The 18,336-nt window shown below is 38.5% G+C and overlaps 1 protein-coding gene across 5 annotated transcripts in view; it reads left to right on the top strand.

Moving 5' to 3' along the window:
- The first annotated feature begins 4,205 nt into the window (after positions 1–4,205).
- Positions 4,206–18,336, top strand: part of RPRD1A (regulation of nuclear pre-mRNA domain containing 1A) — a 64,727-nt gene continuing 50,596 nt past the window's right edge. For 2 of the 5 annotated variants that reach the window (XM_065932354.1, XM_065932352.1), the window contains exon 1: positions 4,206–4,465. In XM_065932354.1, the coding sequence (XP_065788426.1) occupies positions 4,315–4,465 (151 nt within the window). In that variant the 5' untranslated portion in view covers positions 4,206–4,314. The remainder of the gene's footprint in view (positions 4,466–18,336) is intronic. The other 3 variants (XM_065932356.1, XM_065932355.1, XM_065932353.1) reach the window with 2 other exon arrangements.

Genomic DNA, 18,336 nt, shown 5'->3' on the forward strand with positions numbered 1-18,336 from the left:
GCTATCAGCTTTCAGATTATCTTTTTACTTTCTCAGTTCCCTATTTTAACCAGGGGCACGTAAACTCAGCCTGCAGGATATTTCACTCTGAAGTTCAGATCTATTGTCAAGATTCCATTCATCAGAAGGTTGTTTAGAGAACATTAGCTGCTGTTGAACTAAAGTCAGAGCTTCATATTCCTTTTTTAGCAGATGAGCTGTTGGATCAGAGGTGACAAGGGCTTTATGGCAGTATTTATGTGTATGGGGAGAACATGTACAGGCCAAAGTACCTGACCTCCTCATTGCTTGTTTCCTGAAACGTTTTGGGATTATTAAAGATTCCGGAGAATCCTATAGAAATATAAGTACATTTTTCTTTTACAATAATATATATTCTACATTGAGAGGTCAATATTGTATCCAGAACAACTCTATTTTGATCATTGCTTGCTCACGTTTATGAAATTTTGAAAGAGTTTTGAGGACTTGGGTGGCATTCACTTACCTTTCCCATTACTTCTCTACTGCAACATATAGCATCCCCTTTCCTCCACTTTGATGGAGATAGAAACATCCCCTTCCTGGGTGTGAAATGACAGGGATGTTAGACTTGTGAATGTCTTGTCTATTGTGTTGTAAGCCATATAAAAAGTTGTTAGTAGGGAATCCCCTGGTGGTTCAGTGGTGGGAACTGCGTGGTTCCACCGCTGGGAGCACAGGTTCAATCCCTGGTGGGGGAACTAAGTTCCCCCAGGCCACATCGTAAGGCCAAAAAAAAATTGTTATTAATTGAATTTAGGCTTCCCTGGTGGCTTAGTGGTAAAGAATCTGCCTGTCAATGCAGGAGACATGAGTTCTATCCCTGGGTCGGGAAGATTCCCTGGAGAAGGAAATGGCAACCCACGCCAGTATTCTTGCTTGGGAAATCCCATGGACAGAAGAATCCATGGGGTCGCAAAGAGTTGGACACAACTTAGTGACTAAATAACAACAAATTGAATTTAGTTAACCAGAAATCAACTGATGGTTGATTCACGAGGAAAAGATACTAGAGGGGACTGAATAGCACTCAAAGGAAAGTGGATACAAACCCAACAGTTAGTTTTATTACATGTTTTAGCTAAAAGACAAGAAAATCACATTAGGGGTTAGGTATTATACCAAGGACTAACTGAAGTTAAAAAGAGGGAAGCTCCCAGTGGGATGCTTGGAAACATGTCTGTGGGTTGTTGGTGCTCCCTCCATCAAAAGGAGGACTCTATTGTGTTTCCAGCACAGAGGGCACAGGTTTGATCCTTGGTCAGGGAACGAAGATCTCACATGCCATGTGATACAGTCAAAAAAAAAAAAAAAAGTCTATGTCCTACTCCCATAAATAGGAGTGGCCTTTGACTGTGTTGTCTAACAGAAAAGATAGAAGCAACTTTGTGTGACCTCCAGTTGCCCCTGGGGCGGGCACTTAGGAGACTTCTGCAGTCGTCTAAGAGATCTGCATATCCTGGGGTCTCCAGGTGGAGAGATCCTGTGAAGATGAAGGAGGGAGGGAGAGAGGGAAGTGGGGAAGAGAGAGAGGTGAAGAAGAGGAAGAGGAAGAAGGAGAAGAGCAGGAGATGAGAAGATAAGAAAAGAGGAGGGAGGAGAAGAGATGGATCTGAGGACCCTAGCTCTTTCACCTCCCAGCGGTTTGACTCTCCTCAACCCAGGCATCAAACATGAGCAAAGAATCCTTTGAGGTGACTCTAGCAACAATCTAACTGTGACCTCATAAATGCTAACTGACCTTGGTAAGTCCTCAGGTTTTTGAGCTAAAATAAAATGACTGTTATTGTTTGAAAAGTCACTGTTTTGGGATGGTTTACTATGCTTCACGAGACAACTGGAACAATGAATTGATGATGGCTTGTGTCCCTCTAATTGAGAGACTTGAACCCAGGGATCAAGACCTTGGAATTTTACTGTCGTGTAACTTGATACCAGCACTTGCTTAGGTCCTTTTTATTGAAATTTTCTCTGATCGTCTTCATAACCTAAAAGCTCCTGGTCTAAAATTATATAGAAGCTGGCTAGATGACTGGTGAAGACAGTAACCATGCATACCTTTTGGTGATAAGATTGAACAGCTTTCCCTAATTTATTATATTTAGTACTATTATCAGAATAGAGTAATATATTGTATAAAGGATTAATTTGTGATAACCTGAGAGCATTGAAAAAATCTCTATACTCTTTCAGTTCATAAAATGTATCACACATGTTATCATTTGACAAGAACATTTAAATCTGGAAACTTGTAAGTGAAATCTTTTGTACCCTGTTACCGTATGTCTTTGTATACGAACATCAGTATGCTTCTTTTAACTGGAGAAATACACCATTGAACATAAGCTTATTAATGGTTTACATATACAGAGCACAAGGAATTATAGCTATCATCTTCTAATAGAGTATAATCTACAAAAATGCTGAGTCACTATTTTGTACATCTGAAACTAATATAATATTGTAAATCAACTACACTTCAATTAAAAATGAAAAAATTTTAAGTTAAAAAAACCCACAAAATTTAACTTAAGACTGAACTTTTTAGCTTGTAAGTTTTCTTTTATCCTAAGTTTGGTAAACATAAAGCCCTCATAACCGTTTTGGGTCCATTGCAATGTGGAGAATGTGAAATAAATGTAGTCACTGCTATTAGGTTTCTTCTTCTTTTTTTTTTTTTTTACTGAAATAAACTGCACATACCATAAAATTAACCATTTGAAAACATACAATTTAATTGCACTTAGTACATCTTCGGGCTTCCCTGGTGGCTCAGACAGTAAAGAATCAGCCTGCAATGCAAGAGACCTGGGTTTGATCCCTGGGTCGGGAAGATCCCTTGGAAGGGAATGGCTGTCAACTCCAGTATTCTTGCCTGCAAAATTCCATGGACAGAGGAGCCTGGCAGGCTAAGTCCATGAGGTGGCAAAGATTGGACGCAGCTGAGTGACTAGCACTAACATACATCTACAATGTGTTGCAGCCACTGCTTCAAATAAATAGGTCAATTTGATGCCTACTTGGTAGAAAGTTCTTAAGCAGTGCTTCTCAAAACATGGCTTAGGCATTCCTGTGGTTTCTTATATAGCTTTTTTTTTTTTTGCATTCGTATTTAGAGTATAACGGCATCTCTTCTGTTTCTTTTGTGATGTGTCATAATTCAGACAAACGCTATATCAAAATGTGCTGAATTAATTATGAGAATTCTGAAATTAGTTTTTAATTCTGTAAGTAATACATGAATATGTTCTTGTAAAAGATGAAAACAATTCAGACAGAGCTTAAGGGTGCCAATTCTTATCCTGTCTTTACACCACTATTAATGCAATGTGTATTTTTCTAGACCTTTTTGCCATGCATTTACATACTTATGAATTCTTATAAAATATACATTTTTATAAAAGAAACATTATTCTGTATCTTTTCTTTTGCAACTTAAAAAAAAAACCCAATCCACCACTGGATTTATAAATCTTTTAAACTACTGCATGTATTCTGTAATATGAACTACCACAAATAATTTAGCCATTTACTTCAAGTCCCAACCCCTCTCTGTTACTGAGCTGGACCACACAACGCCTGGTGTTCAAGGGATTTTTAATTACCCCTTTGGAGACATAGTTTCTCCCAGAAGAAAGGTTCTAGGCCTGGCAAACATGCAGGTGTTTTCCTAGCATTGGTAGCACTTAGAGAAATCTCAGGGTCACAAGAAAGGTGTATAATAAAATGGACTATATCACGCCATATTATCTTCCAAAGTGGCTGAACTAAATTTAAACACCTATGTAGAGATTTTAAATACCCCTTGGAAAAGAGAGCTTCTCCCAAGACGAGCTTGGCCAACCCCGCCCCGCCTCCCGCCCCGGCCCGCCCCGCCTCCCGCCCCGGCCCGCCCCGCCTCCCGCCCCGCCTCTCGCCCAGGCCCGCCCCGCCTCTCGCCCAGGCCCGCCCCGCCCCGCCCCGCCCCGCCCCGCCTCTCGCCCAGGCCCTCCCCGCCCCGCCTCTCGCCCCGGCCCACCCCGCCTCTCCAGCACTAGCTTCGGTCCCGCCCCTTCCGCTAGGAGTTCCCGCCTCTCGGCCGCGCCTGGTCGGGGGGCGGGGCATCAGTCAGCTGTGACGTCACTGCCGGCTGGACGCCATCTTGCTGGTTTGCGGCCGGTGTTGGATGTGGCGGCAGTGGTGGTGAGGGCGTGGGGAAGGGTGGGGTGAGGGGGTGAGGCCGCGGCGGGGGCGGCGAAAGTCTCCTCCGCTCAGCCCCACCGCGTGGGACGGTGCGAACGCGGTGTCGGAGGGATGTCCGCTTTCTCTGAGGCGGCGCTGGAGAAGAAGCTGTCGGAGTTGAGCAACTCGCAGCAGAGCGTGCAGACCTTGTCCCTGTGGCTCATCCACCATCGCAAGCACTCGCGGCCCATCGTCACCGTGTGGGAGCGGGAGCTGCGGAAAGGTGAGTCGGCCGCTCCTCGCCCCCCGGACTGTTCCCTGGGGCCTCCGGGATCCCCCTCCCCGCGCTCCTTGGGATCCCCACTCCCCCAGCGACCCCAGCCCCCGGGTGCCCCGCACCGCCCCTACCCGGCGCCCCGGGCTCCCTGGCGTCGGTGGGCTGCGGGCAAGGAGGAGCGGCGTGCACCGCGCCTCCTGCGAAGCTATCTTTAGTAGGTGTTGTTTGATGAGGTATAAAGGATTAGTGCTATTGTTTAACGTGGAAACAGTAGCCAGGGGCTCAGGACTCTGCTTACTAACTACAGTCGGAAATTTAGGCAGTCAGGTTTTTTTTTTCATTGTGTACAATCTAATGGAGCAGAGGGGGGGAGGGCAAAATTGGGAAGTATAGAAAGTAAGAGATTGTTATGGGGTTGGGAGATAATTTCATTTCTGTAACACAATACTCAATCTTGTAAAATCAAGAGAGGAATCAGAGTTTTTAGACTGGGGGAGTCTAAAATAAGACGATGCATGATGTAATGGAAAGAATCCTGAATTTGTAGATTTTAGACGACTGTAGATTTTAGGAGGACCTGGATTAGGGAGATTTCTTAATTTCTGAGTTGCAAGTGCCTCACCTGAAAATGTATTAGTTAAGTGATCTAAGGTACTTTCTTGTTCTATTATTATACGTCTTTAGGGTATTGTCTTTATTTTACAAAGCATTCCATAGTGCTTCTGTAAATGAAGTTAACTTTTTTCCAGCTGAAGTCTGCTGTCACTAAAATATGTAGAAGAATCATTTCATTACTGCAGAGCATATTTATCCAGGAGAACTGATTGTATGATGGTGCGACTGAAAATTAAAATATTTGATCTGCTTAGTCTGGATTTATACCTTAATTCTTAATTCACTGGATAAAGAGAGTAGACTCTTAATTGTTGTTTCAGGCATCCTGATGTACCTGCTATTATTTATTAAGCATTTTAGCAAACCGTTATTAATCAAACAGATGCTTGTGTACTGATCCATATGAAAGCCATATGTTGTATTAATACCATATCCAAATTGTCTATATAGAATGGAGACAAGCTATGATTTTCTTGTGTATTTGCCGGTTGTTAATTCCTTAGAAAAAACTGATGTAGAGTCCTGTTTTTCACTTCATGTGTTAAGTGTGTGTGTATTGGCCCTCATGGAGGAATTCACTTGTGAGTGGCCAAAAAGCTTTGAGAAACACAGATATAAATGTCTGGATAATAGCTATGAACTTTGAGAAGGCAGGAATTATCTTTGCTTATCTACCTTATTAGATATGAAAATCAGAAATAGTTTTATATTGTTTATATTGGAGGGGAGGGAGAAAGAGCATAAGAGCATAAGGATTGTTTTCCAGACTATTCTTAAGAACTACCACAGATCAGTAGAAAAGTGGCCATACTGTTAAAAGCATTTCAGGTAAGCAGAAACCTGAAAGACCAGTAAATGATACTCATCTTACTAATCAAGAAGACATAAATCAATGAAGCACTACATTAGACCTTTTGGTTTGCAAAGTTAAAAAGTATGACAGAGAATTCCCTGATGATCCAGTGGTTAGACCCCTAAGCTTTCACTGTGGGAAGGGGGGAGGGCACTGAGTTTGATCCCTGGTCAGGGAACTTAAGATCCTGCAAACTGAGGGATCATGGCCCCACAAAATGTATGACAATGCCAAGGATTGGTGAGGAGGGCAGGAAACAAGAACTGTCTTACACTGCTGATTCTAGTTATGAAAAAGGAGATGAACTTGGTAACCTCTAATGAAGTTGAAGGTATATGTCCTCTGACCTACTAGTTCTGTGAATATATCCTGGAAACTCAAGAAATTATTGTAGCCTGTTAATAAAATTAGATAAACGGTGTAAGCATCTCATTAGAGTATGGACAAATATATTTTTACATTCATACAGTAGTAATATAATACAGTTTTCATGAATTAACTAGATCTACATGAAGCAACATGACTGAATTAAAAACAACAAACAAACAAAATGTTGAGCTGAGAAAGCAAGGTGCAGACCATTATGCTATATAGTGAAAGTTTGAAAACATGCTTGACTGGATAGGCCAAGGTAGTGGCTACCACAAGGGAGAGAGGAAATGAAAACAGATCTGTGTAGCTTATAGTACATATATTTGAAACATTATCTGAAGCACAGGGGAAAATGATAAGAGGATACTCTGTTAGCTGAGTTTGGGAATGTTTTCATAGGTTTAAATGTTCCATAAATAGAAAAAAATTAAAGGCGTATAAATAGATGCTTTGGGGAGAGAAGTGTTGGGTGTTGATAGTGAAGATAGAAATGATGGTAATTGTGGAGGTGATCATGCTGCTGCATTTTTCAGTGTGACATGGGATTTTCTGCCAAATGTTTCCTTTCTGTGACATGATTGTTCCTTTGTAGGGCACACATAACCTTTATGTCCTCCCTGTTCTCTGCAGTTTTGCTTATCAACTTTAGCATAATGCTGATGACAGTAATTAACTGAGTACCAGGCATTGTTTTAGACATCTTACTGTGATATCTTAAATCCTCACATTATCTCTGCAGAATAAGTATTTTTGAAAGGATTGATCAAATTTGGAATGTCAAGAAATAAACTAAGGAAAATTAGTTGAACATTTTATATTAAGCTTGGCATTTTTTAGTTTCTTGAAGTGGTTAAATGACATTGGTAGGGAAAAGTACTGATCAAAATGTAAGAATGAGTAGGTGAAATGCCGTGTCAAATGCCCTTATGACAGATGCCCTTATGACAGTTTCCCCTATTGTCTGCTTCTGTCTCCTTGAAAGAAAGATAAACCCCCAGAGAGATATACCCCAGGGCCCTTAAGAAGAACAAAGTAGCGATATCCTTGATACATACAACACAATGTAACCAAAAAGAGAGGTGACCATTTTGTTGTTTTGTAACAGCTCTTTTGAGATATAATTACCAAAATAAATAGAGCTCTATGAGATACAATTAACCTACCCTACAAGCATTACTAGGAACAAAGCCAGTGGAGGTGTTAATTCCAGCTGAGCTATTTCAAATCCTAAAAAATAATGCTGTGAAAGTGCTGCATTCAATATGCCAGCAAATTTGGAAAACCCAGCCATGGTCACAGGACTGGAAAATGTCAGTTTTCATTCCAGTTGCAAAGAAGGGCAATGCCAAAGAATGTTCAAACTACCATACAGTTGCGCTCATTTCACATGCTAGCAAGGTAATGCTCAAACTTCTTCAAGCTAGGCTTGCAACAACAGTATGTAAACTGAGAACTTCAGATGTACAAGCTGAATTTAGAAAAGGCAGAGGAACCAGAGATCAAATTGCCAACATCCTTTGGATCATAGAAAAAGCAAGAGAATTCCAGAAAAACATCTATTTCTGCTTCATTGACTACACTAAAGCCTTTGACTGTGTGGATAACAACAACCTTGGAAAATTCCTAAAGAGATGGAAATACCAGACCACCCTACTTGGCTCCTGAGAAACCTGTTTACAGGTCAAGAGGCAACAATTAGAACCAGACATGAAACAAGGGACTAGTTCAAAATTGAGAAAGGAGTACGTCAAGGCTGTATATTGTCACCCTGCTCATTTAACGCGTATGCAGAGAACATCATGGGAAATGCCAGGGTGGATGAAGTACAAGCTGGAATCAGTATTGCGGGGAGAAATATCAGTAACCTCAGATAGGCACATGATACCACCCTTATGGCAGAAAGTGAAGAGAAACTAAAGAGCTTCTTGGTGAAACTGAAAGAAGAGAGTGAAAAAACTGGCTTAAAACTCAACATTCAAAAAAACAAAGATCATGGTATCCAATCCCATCACTTTGTGGCAAATAGATGGGGGAAAAGTGGAAACAGTGGCAGATTTTATTTTCTTGAGCTCCAAAATCACTGTAGATGATGACTGCAGCCACGAAAGTAAAAGACGCTTGCTCTTTGGAAGAAAAGCTATAACAGACCTAGACAGTGTTTTAAAAAGCAGAGACACTACTTTGCTGGTAAAGATCAGTATAGTCAAAGCTGTGGTTTTTCCAGTAGTCTATGTACAGATGTGAGAGTTGGACCACAAAGAAGGCTGAATGCCGAAAAATTGATGCTTTCAAATTGTGGTGCTGGAGAAAATTGTTGAGAATTCCATGGACTTGAGCAAGGAGATCAAACCAGTCAATCCTAAAGGAAATCAACCCTGAATATTCATAAAAAGGACTGAAGCTGAAGCTCCCATACTTTGGCCACCTGTTTCGAAGAGCCGACTCATTGGAAAAGACCCTGATTCTGGGCAAGATTGAAGGCAAGAAGAGAAGGGGGGAGGAGAGGATGAGATGGTTAGATAGCATCACCATCTCAATGGATATGAATCTGAGCAAACTCTGGGATGTGGTGGAGGACAAAGGAGCCTGGCGTGCTGCAGTCCATGGGATCACAAAGAGTTGGACGTGGCTTGGTGACTGAACAATGGCATCAGTTGTTTTAGAATTTTAAAAATACAGTTAATATGCTATAGCTAGAATGTAGAAAGCTTTTAATGATTAAGAATAATTTCACTTTATATATTTATAATTGATGCCTTAAAATATGTTTTTTGCCATCTCTCTGCTGATGATTCAGTAATTTTTTTTTTTCTTTTTAAGCAGTGTAAATGTCACTGGTATTTCTTGAGCACGTCAAACTTAACATGTACAAAATAACAATTTATCATCTTTCCCCACTCTAGTCTCACTTCCCTGTTACTCTTCCTATATTTACTATTTCAGCGAAAAGAATTAATGTCTACCAGTTGCCTAAACTCAGAACTTAAAGGTTGTCTTGACGCCTCGCTTCATACATGCCCCACCTGCAACTTTTTTTATTACTGTTTTAGCAGTACTTTTTTTGTGTCCTGTCCCACCCTGCTGCCTAACCCCTCATCTTCTTAGTTTTTAATCTTTATTTATTTGTCTCATGGAGTCTTAGTTGAGGCATACAGCATCTTCTGTTGCAGGGCCGGGCGATGGATGAGCTCTAGAGCCCATAGGCTTGGTGGTTTATGGCTCATGGGCTTAGCTGCCTCCTGCCATGTGGGATCTTAGGTCCCCCACCAGGAATCGAACTCATGCCCCTGCATTGGAAGGTTAATTCCTAACCAGTGGACCACCAGGAGAGTCCCATCCACCTCTTTTACTAGCACTCTTGCAGTAATTTTACTTCTAGGTATGTATTCACAAGAATTAAAAGCAGGTATTCAGACAAATACTTTACAAGAATACCCATAGCAGTACAATTCACAGTACCCAAAAGGTGAAAACAGCCTGACTGTCCATTAGTGCATGAATAGATTTATGTGGTATATCCATGCACAGAAATACTATTCTGCCTTAAAAAGGAATGAAATGCCAATTCATGGTACAATGTGGGTGAACCTCAAAAACATGTGATGTGAAAGAAGCCAGCACAAAAGGTCACATATTGTAGGATTCCTTTTTATATGAAATATCCAGAATAGATGAATCCACAAAGAGAGAAAGTCATTGCCAGAGACTGGGGAGAAGAGGAATGGGAAATGAATGACTTTAATGGGTCTGAGGTTGTCTTTGAGGGTGACAAAAGTGTTTTGGAATTAGGTATAGGTGATGATTGCACAACTGTATGATAAATGTCCCTGGGTTTTATACTTTAACATTGTTAATTTAAACTTATATGAATTCCCTCTCAACTCAGAAAAGATATAGGAAATTCCTCAGCAGCCTAGCGGTTAAGACTGCACTTTCATTGTTGAAGGTCCAGGTTTGATCCCTGACTGGGGAACTAAGATCCCACAAGCTGCACAGTGTGGCCAAAATAAATAAAGTAAAAATTAATTTAAAAGATTAAAAAATTTAAAAAGATGATTCAACACCTTTTTGTATGTCTTTACATTGTCCTCACAAACTATATCTTGTATATGTTGTGTGCCCATCATCATATTTTTAGAAACTTCTGACATTTTAAGGCTAATAATGAACTCCAATTACAAACATTTACCTGTTTGAGGAAGAGTTAGAAAAAATTTCCAGCTTTTCCAGTGTATCATATTGTTCTGCTCTTCCCATATTTATCTATTCTTAGAGAAGTGGTTCTGAAAGTGTGGTCACTGGGTCCCCTTTGGTGGATCATCAACACCCTTTTAGGAAGCATATGAGACAAGGTAAAAATTATTTTCAAATACTAAGATATTCTCTCTCACACAGCTCTTTTCACTGTGTTGGTATGTTCTTTGATGGGGTAAAAGGAAAGGTGGGTGAAAACTGGTAGTGCCTGATCATTAATCAAGGCAGAAGCACCAGACTGTACTAGTAATCATTGTATTTTTCAAACTGCATGCTCACAGCTAAAAAATGTCACTTTCCTGACTATGCTCATCACAGTAGCTCAGCTTACTGATTTTATTAAATCTTGACACTTGTGTGCATGTGTCTGTGTGTGTGCTTGGGCTTTTTTCATTATGGTAAAATATATGAAACATAAAATTTAACACTTTAACCTTTTCCCCCCTCTTTTAATAAAATATACATAATATTAATTTACCATTTTAGCCATTTTTAACTGTACAGTTAAGTCCATTCACACTGTTTTGCAACTGTCATCACCATCCTCCTCCAGAACTTTTTTCATTTTCCCAAACTGAAACTCCATTCCCATTAAACAGTAATTCCCTATTCTCTCCCACCCTCTGGCAACCACTCACTTCTGTGAGTATGAATTTGGCCACTCTGGGTTGCCTCATTTAAGTGAAATCATGGAATTTATTCTTTTGGGAGTGGCTTATTTAACTTAACATTATTTTCAAGGTTCATCCATGCTGTAGCATGTGTCAGACTTTTTTCCCTTTTAAGAGCTAAATAATAGTCTTATATCTATATACCAGCTTTTAGTTAATCATCTATTGATGGCAATAGGGTTGCTTCCACTTTTTGGCTATTGTGAGCAACACTGATATGAACATGATTGTACAAATATCTGCGTGAGTCCCTTCTTTAGTTCTTTGAGTATGTACCCAGAAGTGAAGTTGGTAGATCATGTGGTAATTCTGTGTTCAGTTTTTTGAAGAACAACTGTACTGTTTTCCACACTGACTGTTCCATTTTACGTTGCCACTTGCAGTGTACCAGGATTCCAATTTCTGCACATCTTCATCAGTACACATTATTTTCTGTTTTTGTTTGTTTGTTTTGAAAAAAGACATTCTAATGATTGTGAAGTAGTATCTGTGGTTTAATTTTCATTTCCATACTGACTAGTGAAGACTATATATGCAGGTGTTTGTTTCTGGGCTCTTTATTCTATTCTTTTGGTTTGTACGTCTGTCCTTATGCCTATACTATACTATTCTGATTACTATTGTTTTCTCTTAGGTACTGAAAACAGGGAATAGTCTTTTAACTTTAATTTTCTTTTTTAAGATTGTTTTGGCTATTTAGGATCAGTTGGAAATCTATACGAATTTTAAGTTAGGTTTTTTTGATTTCTGCCAAAATGCCATTGGCAGTTTGGCAGGGATTCCATTTAATTTGTAGGTTGGTTTGAATACGGTTATCTTAAAGTCTTCCAATCCATGAAAATGAGATATATTTCAGTTTATTTGTATCTTTTATTTCTTGTTATGGTTATTAGTATACAAGCCTTATATCTGTTTGGTTATATTTATTCCTAAATATTTTATTCTTTTTGATAAAATTATAAATAGAATTCTTAGTTTATTTTTTCTATTGTTCATTGTTAGTTTATAGAAATGCAAATCATTTTGAATGTTTTATATTCTACAAGTTTCCTGGATTCATTTATTATTTCTAAGTTTTTTGTGGACTCATTAGGGTTTTTTAACAAGTAACATCGATGAACAGAGATAATTTTACTTCTTTGCTTCTTTTTTTTTTTTTTTTTTTTTAGTTGGAGGCTTCTTTGCTTCTAATTTGGATCTTATTTCTTTTTCTTGCCTGATTGCTCTCACTAGAAGTTTCAGTAGTATGTTGAATAAAAGTGGTGAAAGTGAGCATTCTTCTCTTTTTCCAAATTGTAGGGGAAAAGCTCTCAGTGACTAGAGAATCACATTAGATGTGATTACATGTCTTTTAAATAATCTGTGTAACAAAATGAGAGGTAAACATGAAGTTCTGTATACTGCACATTCTGGAGGAAATACACCTGTGTGATTGCTTTCTGAGCTAAACCAGCTGCTTTTTTCATGGAATACCATTTTGTTTGAAAAAAACTGACTGATGTGAGAAACTGTGATTATTGAGACATGGATATTTGCCAGATGTTTTCTCAAAGTGACTGTAATGACTCTGTTTAATCAAGAAAGACAACTGACAATATTTGTTGTCCATTATAAAATTTTAAAGCAAAAATTAGAATTTTGGAAAATTTTTAAGCAAAAATTAGAATTTTGGAAAACGTAATGTGCTTAATGTGCTATCTTGAGCCTGACACATAATTCTCAGTACTTTTAAACACTCTTCCAATGAAGTCAGTAGTGATACTTTTGCAAATGTGACTTTTAAAAATAATTACCTAATAAAAGCAAACCAGTGTTTATCAAGAAACTAATGTGTGATTTACAAAATGATATGTAAGTCAAAGATCCATTCAAAGAGCATGGTAGATTAAAATATTTTAATGTAAGAGAGTTTTAGAAGTTCACTAATATGTTTTTAGATTCCATATTGCAGTTTAGAATCTTTTTAAAAACTATGGCTTTTTGGATTTTGGTGTAGTTTCAAAGAATATCCGCAACTATCTGTAACTGTTCAGACAGTTTGCTCTTACCAAGTTTATCTGGGTGTGGTCTGCTTATTTTCATTACTTTCAGTAAAACCATGTATTGTAGTATATTCTATAGGGAGACAGGAGAATCCATCTGTATTCTGTTGAGGTGGAGATTTGCAAAAATGTAAAACAGTATGACTCACTTAAGATTTTGGGGGAGAAATGTATTTTTTAAACAAATGCTATTTGTATTAACATGTAATTTTAAAGATTATGTTAAGAATTCCTCTGTTTTAACTTTTAATAAGGTACATATTGATGGGTATAAGAGCATGAAGGGAATTCTGAGACCAGAAAGTTTGAGAGCTGTTTTCAGATTAACAGAGACCATGAGTGCGTCACATTAATTTTATTTTAACTCATTGTGCCTAATTCAGTGTAGTAATTGTTTTCATTTTTAAAGCTCTAGCTTTCAGATTCTTTTGGAGTTAAGTAACTGAAATTGATATTAATATATATATAAATATAAATAAATATACATTTATTTATATATTGATAAAAATGTAGAGTGAACTCTGGATTTTCTTCTAACCACCCTCTTCTCGAAGTGCTGGTGTAGTCATTTTTTAGCCCCCAAACATGATATTTTTAAAAATAGTGTTTATTTTTTCTATAATTATAGATTCACAGTCAGTTTTAAGAAATAATACAGAGAGATCCTGCTTACCTGCTGCCAACTTTCGCCAATGGTAATATCACAGACAACTAGTTTTTAAAAAAATCTCTGATATTATAGATCCTGCAAAACATCACAGCTGTGGTATTGACATTGATATAGTCAAAATATGGAACATACCCATCACCACGAGCAATCCCGCGTGTTGCCTCTTAGCTACATCCACCTCAATCCCAACACACCCCTGTTTAATCCTAGTTGATCAAATTTTTCTTTATAAATTATGTTTTTAGTGTCAAGTTTAAGAACTCTGATTAGACCTGTTTTTCCAAAGATTTTTTCCATGTGTGTTTTGTTGTAAAATATTTATAGTTTTGCATTTAAGTCCATATTCCTTTTTGAGTTAATTTTTATATAAGGTGTAAAATTTAGATCAATGTTTATATGATTTAGTATCTTCTGTTGAAAAAGCAGACTATCTTTCCTTTATTGAATTGCTTTGCTACTTTGTCAAAAGTATACTACTTTGTCGCATATTTGTGCCAGTCTGTTTCTGGGTTCTCTGGCCTAGTCCATTGATCCATGTGTGTCTCCTTTCACCAGTGCCACAGGTAATCTTTGTTACTCTGTTAGCTATGTGAAAGTCTTGAAATCAGGTAGATTGATTCCTTGCAGAATTGTTTTAGCTCTTCTGGTTCTTTTGCCTTTCTCAACAGATTTCAGAATAATCTGGTCTGTATCAATAAAGATTATTTTGCTTAGGGTTTTTGATAAGAGTTGCATTAATCCAGTTTAGGGAGAATTGACACCTTAATTATGTCACATCTTCTAATCCAGGAATATAGTATATTTCTCCATTTATTTATAATTTTTGATGTTTTTTATAGCTCTCAAATAGCTTTCAGCATACAAGTTCTGTGTTTTGTTATATTTACATTTAAATATATTGATTATTTGGAGCAATTTAAAAGGATATTGTATTTTTAATTTTATTGTTCACATATTTATTGCTAATATATTGAAATACATATTTCAATATGAAAGCCTGTATATTGTCACCCTGCTCATTTAACTTATATGCAGAGCACATCATGCGAAATGCTGGGCTGGATGAAGCTCAAGCTGGAATCAAGATTGCCAGGAGAAATATCAACAACCTCAGATACACAGATGACACCACCCTTATGGCAGAAAGCGAAGAACTAAAAAGCCTCTTGATGAAAGTGAAAGCGGAGAGTGAAAAAGTTGGTTTAAAACTCAGCATTCAAAAAACAAACATCATCGCATCCAGTCCCATCACTTCATGGCAAATAGATGGGGAAACAATGGAAACAGTGAGAAATTTTCTTTTGAGGGGCTCCAAAATCATTGCAGAGGTGACTGTAGCCATGAAATTAAAAAACTCTTGCTCCTTGGAAGAAAAGCTGTGATCAACCTAGGCAGCATATTAGAAAGCAGAGACATTACTTTGCAAACAAAGGTCCATCTAGTCATGTTTCCAGTAGTCATGTATGAATGTGAGAGTTGGACTGTAAAGAAAGCTGAATGCCGAAGAATTGATGCTTTTGAACTGTGGTGTTAGAGAAGACTCTTGAGAGCCCCTTGAACTGCAAGGAGATCCAACCAGTCAATCCTAGAGGAAATCAGTCCTGAATATTCATTGGAAGGACTAATGCTGAAGCTGAAACTCCAGTACTTTGGCCACCTGATGTGAATAACTGACTCATTTGAAAAGACCCTGATGCTGGGAAAGATTGAAGGTGGGAGGAGAAGGGGACAACAGAGGATGAGATGGTTGGATGGCATCACTGACTGGATGGATATGAGTTTGAGTAGCCTCCGGGAGTGAGTTGGTGATGGACAGAAAAGCCTGGCGTGCTACAGTCCATGGGGTCGATGTGGATGGACCTTGAGGACATAATGCTATGTGAAATAAATCAGGGAAAGAAAGACTGTATGATCTCATATGTTGAATCTTTCTTTCTTTCTTTTTTCTTTTTTTTAAAAAAAGGCCATGTACCCAAACTCATAGAAAAAGAAATAAGGTTTGTAGTTGCTAGAAGTAGAAGATGGTCAAAAGGTGCAAACTAAGTTTTAAGATAAATAGATAGTAGGGATGTAATGTACAAAATGATGACTGTCATTAACACTGCTGTATGGTGGCTCAGGTGGTAAAGCATCCGCCTGCAGTGTGGGAGACCCATGTTTGCTCCCTGGGTTGGGAGGATCTCCTGGAGAAGGGAATGGCTATCCACTCCAGTATTCTGGCCTGGAGAATTCCATGGACAGAGGAGCTGGCAGGCTGCAGTCCATGGGGTGGCAAAGGGTCGGATGCGATTGAGTGACTAGCAGTTTAGTATGTATATATGACTCTGTTAAGAAAGTAAAGCCCAAGAGGTCTCATCACAAGGAGAAAAAAGTTTTTAATTTTTTTTCTTTTTTTTGCATCTATATGAGATGACAGATTTTAACTTAATTGTGGCAGTCCGTTCACGGTATATGTAAGCATTGTGCTGTACTCCTTAAATGATATAGTGCGTTGTGTCAGTTGTATCTCAGAAACTGGGGTGGGGGAAGCAGCTTTATTTTTGTGTGTCACTTTCATTTATTTCTGCTTCTACTTTTTTAATTTCCCCCTATTTCCTTGTTTTATGTATTTATTTTTATGTTGTTCTTAATGTAGGTTTTTGAGGTAAGAGCTTATATTATTGGCTTTAGACTTGTTCATCTTTTCTAGCATGTGCATTTAGTACTGCAAGTTTCTCTCAGTACTGCTTCAGCTTTATTCCAGAAAATTTGAATTTTCAGCATATTTGCATATGCTAGTTGAAGCATTTATATGATGGCTGTCTTAAAATTTTTTATCAATTCTCAAATCTCTGTCATCTTTGTATTGGCATCTATTGATTGCCTTTTTTCGTTCAGTTTGAGATCTTGATGCTTAGTATGGTGGATTTTTTGCTTGATCCATAGATTTTTTTTTGGTATTATGTTATGAGACTTTGGACCTTATCGAATTCTATTTTAGCTGGGTTTCTCTGACACCACCCCGTCAGGGGAGGGAGGTCTTCTTCATTACTGTTGTGTGTGAGCGGGGGTTTTAGCATCCCGTGAGACTTCCCCTGCTCCCACAGACGTGTAGGAGTGAATGTGTGGGCCCAATACTGCTGGACCATGGTGGAGGTCCTGACTTTCCACTAGTCGTTCTGTGACTCCACCCCCGTGAGGAGTGTCTCCCTGCTGCTGGGTGGGGTGGAAGCCCAGGCTCTCTGCTTTGCCTTCTCTGACACCGCTCTAGAGAGGTGTTATTCTCCACGTTATGGGCTTTGCTGGCGTGGGTGTGAGTGGGGCCACTGATTATGTTTTCTTTTCCTTTCTGTAGTGTGTTTGGTTGGAGTAGGTAGATTATTTTCTAAAAGTTTTCGGTCTTTTTAGGCTGCCCTTTTCCTACTCCTTTGACTAGAGTGAGAAGGCTTCTGTTGGGGGTTTTTATATCTGCACCTGTTAGGACTTCTGGGTTGCTGGCCTCATCAACTTTGAATCTGAGATATCTGAGGCAAAATGAAAACTCTGGGAACCCACCTTGTGTTGAACTCTCAAGGCCCCTGTCCAGTCTACCTTCTTTTTTTTTCTTTTTCCTGTGTTTGGTTTATTTATGATGTCCAGGATTTGTAGTTTTACTTTGAGGAGGACTAGAAAAATATATGTCTGCTCTATCTTCTCAGAAGCAGAAGTCTCTTACAAATTGGTCTTTATATTGGAATTGGGACACATCATTTGTAACTCTGAGACTAGTGTTTTCTACCAGTGTTTTCTTGTCTTTGATATTATAGGATATTTTCAGGTTTGTGTGTTAAGTATTTTAACAAGTTTATTTTAATGTAGCTGTATGCCAAGCACTTTTGCTTTTTATTGCTTTAAAGCATGCCTTTATTGTATGTGTTTTAAAATATAATAGTATGTAAAACTGCTAAGTAAACTTGATTGCAAGAGAGGTCAGTTATCCCCATATTAATCTGTAACTTCAGAACAGTCAATGAGAAATTTAACTCTAATTCTGTAAATCTTTGAAAAACATGAATGTGCAGAAAGAGCCATGAATGTGCAGAAAGAGCCTTGGCAGCTTTTGTCTTGAGAATTTTGACAGTTTTGACCGGAAAACAGTAATAGAAATAGTATGTCCTTCTCGGTATCCATGGAGACTGTGAAGACATTGAAATGAGCGGAGCATTTATTGGTACAGGAATAATAATATATATGGAGGACACAGAGTAGAGATTTGTGAGGAGACCTATTTTATGTGAGCATTTGGCGAATTAGACACTTGAACTTCATGGGCTAAGAGCTAGGATGTGCTGTGTGCTAAGTTGCTTCATTTGTATCCAACTCTTTACAACCCTATGACTGTAGCCTGCCCTCTGTTCATGGGGATTCTCGGGGCAAGAATA

This window comes from Muntiacus reevesi, chromosome 4 (assembly GCF_963930625.1).
Source record: "Muntiacus reevesi chromosome 4, mMunRee1.1, whole genome shotgun sequence".
Classification (NCBI taxonomy): Eukaryota; Metazoa; Chordata; class Mammalia; order Artiodactyla; family Cervidae; genus Muntiacus; species Muntiacus reevesi.